Source organism: Equus przewalskii, chromosome 1 (assembly GCF_037783145.1).
Source record: "Equus przewalskii isolate Varuska chromosome 1, EquPr2, whole genome shotgun sequence".
NCBI lineage: Eukaryota > Metazoa > Chordata > Mammalia > Perissodactyla > Equidae > Equus > Equus przewalskii.
Genome location: NC_091831.1, coordinates 159,653,032 through 159,654,851, shown reverse-complemented (window position 1 = coordinate 159,654,851; position 1,820 = coordinate 159,653,032). Strand labels below are relative to the sequence as shown.

The window sequence follows — 1,820 nt, the reverse complement described above, 5'->3', positions numbered from 1 at the left end:
ACATAGGGTCAAGTGGACGTCACGGCAGATTAGATGTGTTGAACTTTAACAAATAGACAGACATTTATTTCTCCATCAAAAATGGGTTTATTCAGGATCAGGAAAAAATTGCGATTCATGGTCTGCAACCATGGTGAGCCACGTGCAAGTCCCTCAGCAGCAAGGGAGAACAAACTCTTTTATAGAGAGGAAGAGGAAGGTGGGAGGGCTGTTGTAAACAAAGAGTCCACTGGAGTGGCTTTTCATTGGCTGAATTGTGACAGCATCTCATTGGCTGAGCTTCTTGCTGGTCAAGAAGAGGAAGTCTTTCTTCTTTCTGTTCGGCTCTGCTATTGACATAGCGTTTGAGAGCTCCCCCTTTTGGCCTCCCAAGTCCAATTTAATGAAGTTTCTGTTCATTTATTTGACAGATGTAAGCAGTGAGAGAAAAAGAAGAGTCAAAGGCAACTGAGGTTATGATCAGAGATGCTGAAAGAACGGAAGTGCTATCAATTGAAAAGAAAAAGGTAGGGGGAGGGGCATGTTGGAGGTGAGTTCAGAAGGTGAAACATCAGAAGTCAGTATTGGTCACATTAAATTAGAATCCTGAACCTCTAGAATGCAGTATCTCCAAGCAGAAGACGAATATCCATACACGTTTCTCTGTTCTAGGTCTTGTTTAACATGACCCAGTGGTAAAAGAAGGAACACTTTGAAGTTCCTTTTTATCCTCAAGAGACAAGAACTCTCCAGGGCTCTGCTCCCCACCTTGCTCACTTTCATCCAATGAGAGACCTTGATAAAAACAGGTCAGGCTGTATCCTTGAGTCTCTGAAAACTCCAGTGTCTCATGAGGTTTGTGTTCAGCTCCCCCTGCAGTCTCAGCCACTGTGTCTCTCAGAGCACAGAAGTACACAGCTGAGTCCCCCAAATGGGCTGATTGTTTCCTCAGGTGGAAGGAAGTTTCATTCTTCTTAAGTTCAGCCTCAAAACCTTTGATGCCTTTAACCAAGGTGGGCCCTGAAAAGTACCCGAGGAGAAGCTGGAGGCCTTGGCTGGGGTACTGGACGTACCAGAAGAGAGTAGGAGTTCCAGTATAGGAATAGCTGCACTTCAGCTCCAGAGGGGCTCCTTCAGAGACAATGATGTGGTCGTCAGGCTGGGTCACTGACTGGGCTCTGGTTCCTCCTGAAACATCAATGCTGAGTGAGTGAGACCAGGACAGACAGACCTACCTGTAATGAGATACCATCTCTATTCAGATTCCATTTGGAACAATGTTCCTTCTACGGAGGCAGGAGCATGGAATACAGTGTTACTTACTCACTGTGAAGAGCATTCCAAGCAGCAGAATGGTCGCTGAGAACATGGCCAGGCAGTGAGGAAGCTGAGAGTTATATTCTGGAAGATCTTCCCCGAGGAGCAGGAAGGAATGTGCCAGAGTATGCCCAGTCTTCTAATTGGGAAAATGTGAAAATGTGAGATTCAAGAGATCTCTGTTTAGGAGAGTTCTACAGACTATTAGTGAGAGATGCTTCCTTGACAGTGATTGCTCCTGGTGTTGATTCTACTCAGAATGTGCCCCTCAGTGAGCCGTGAGGTGAAGGAGCTTGTAGGAGTGAGGTAGGACTTTAATAGGTGAGACGTTTGCAGTTTCTGCAACATCGCCCTCTTGAGGTCAAATATAGAAACAAATTGAATCTTAAGGTTTTTTGTCCTATCTCCTTCCTTCTCCTATCTAGGCTTGAATTTCTTAGCATTGTAATCTGATGAGAGTGTTTTCAGGAGTCTATTAAGAGGCTCTTTTAATCTTATGAACTAAGTAGCATTATTTAATCCAA

The 1,820-nt window shown here is 44.6% G+C and overlaps 1 gene segment (V, D, J or C); it reads right to left on the bottom strand.

Moving 5' to 3' along the window:
- Positions 1-643: 643 nt before the first annotated feature.
- LOC103541108 (T cell receptor alpha variable 8-3-like) lies at positions 644-1,586 on the bottom strand. The segment is given in 2 exon segments: positions 644-1,167; positions 1,303-1,586. Coding segments are annotated over 2 exon segments (555 nt in total).
- Between the last annotated feature and the right edge of the window lie 234 nt (positions 1,587-1,820).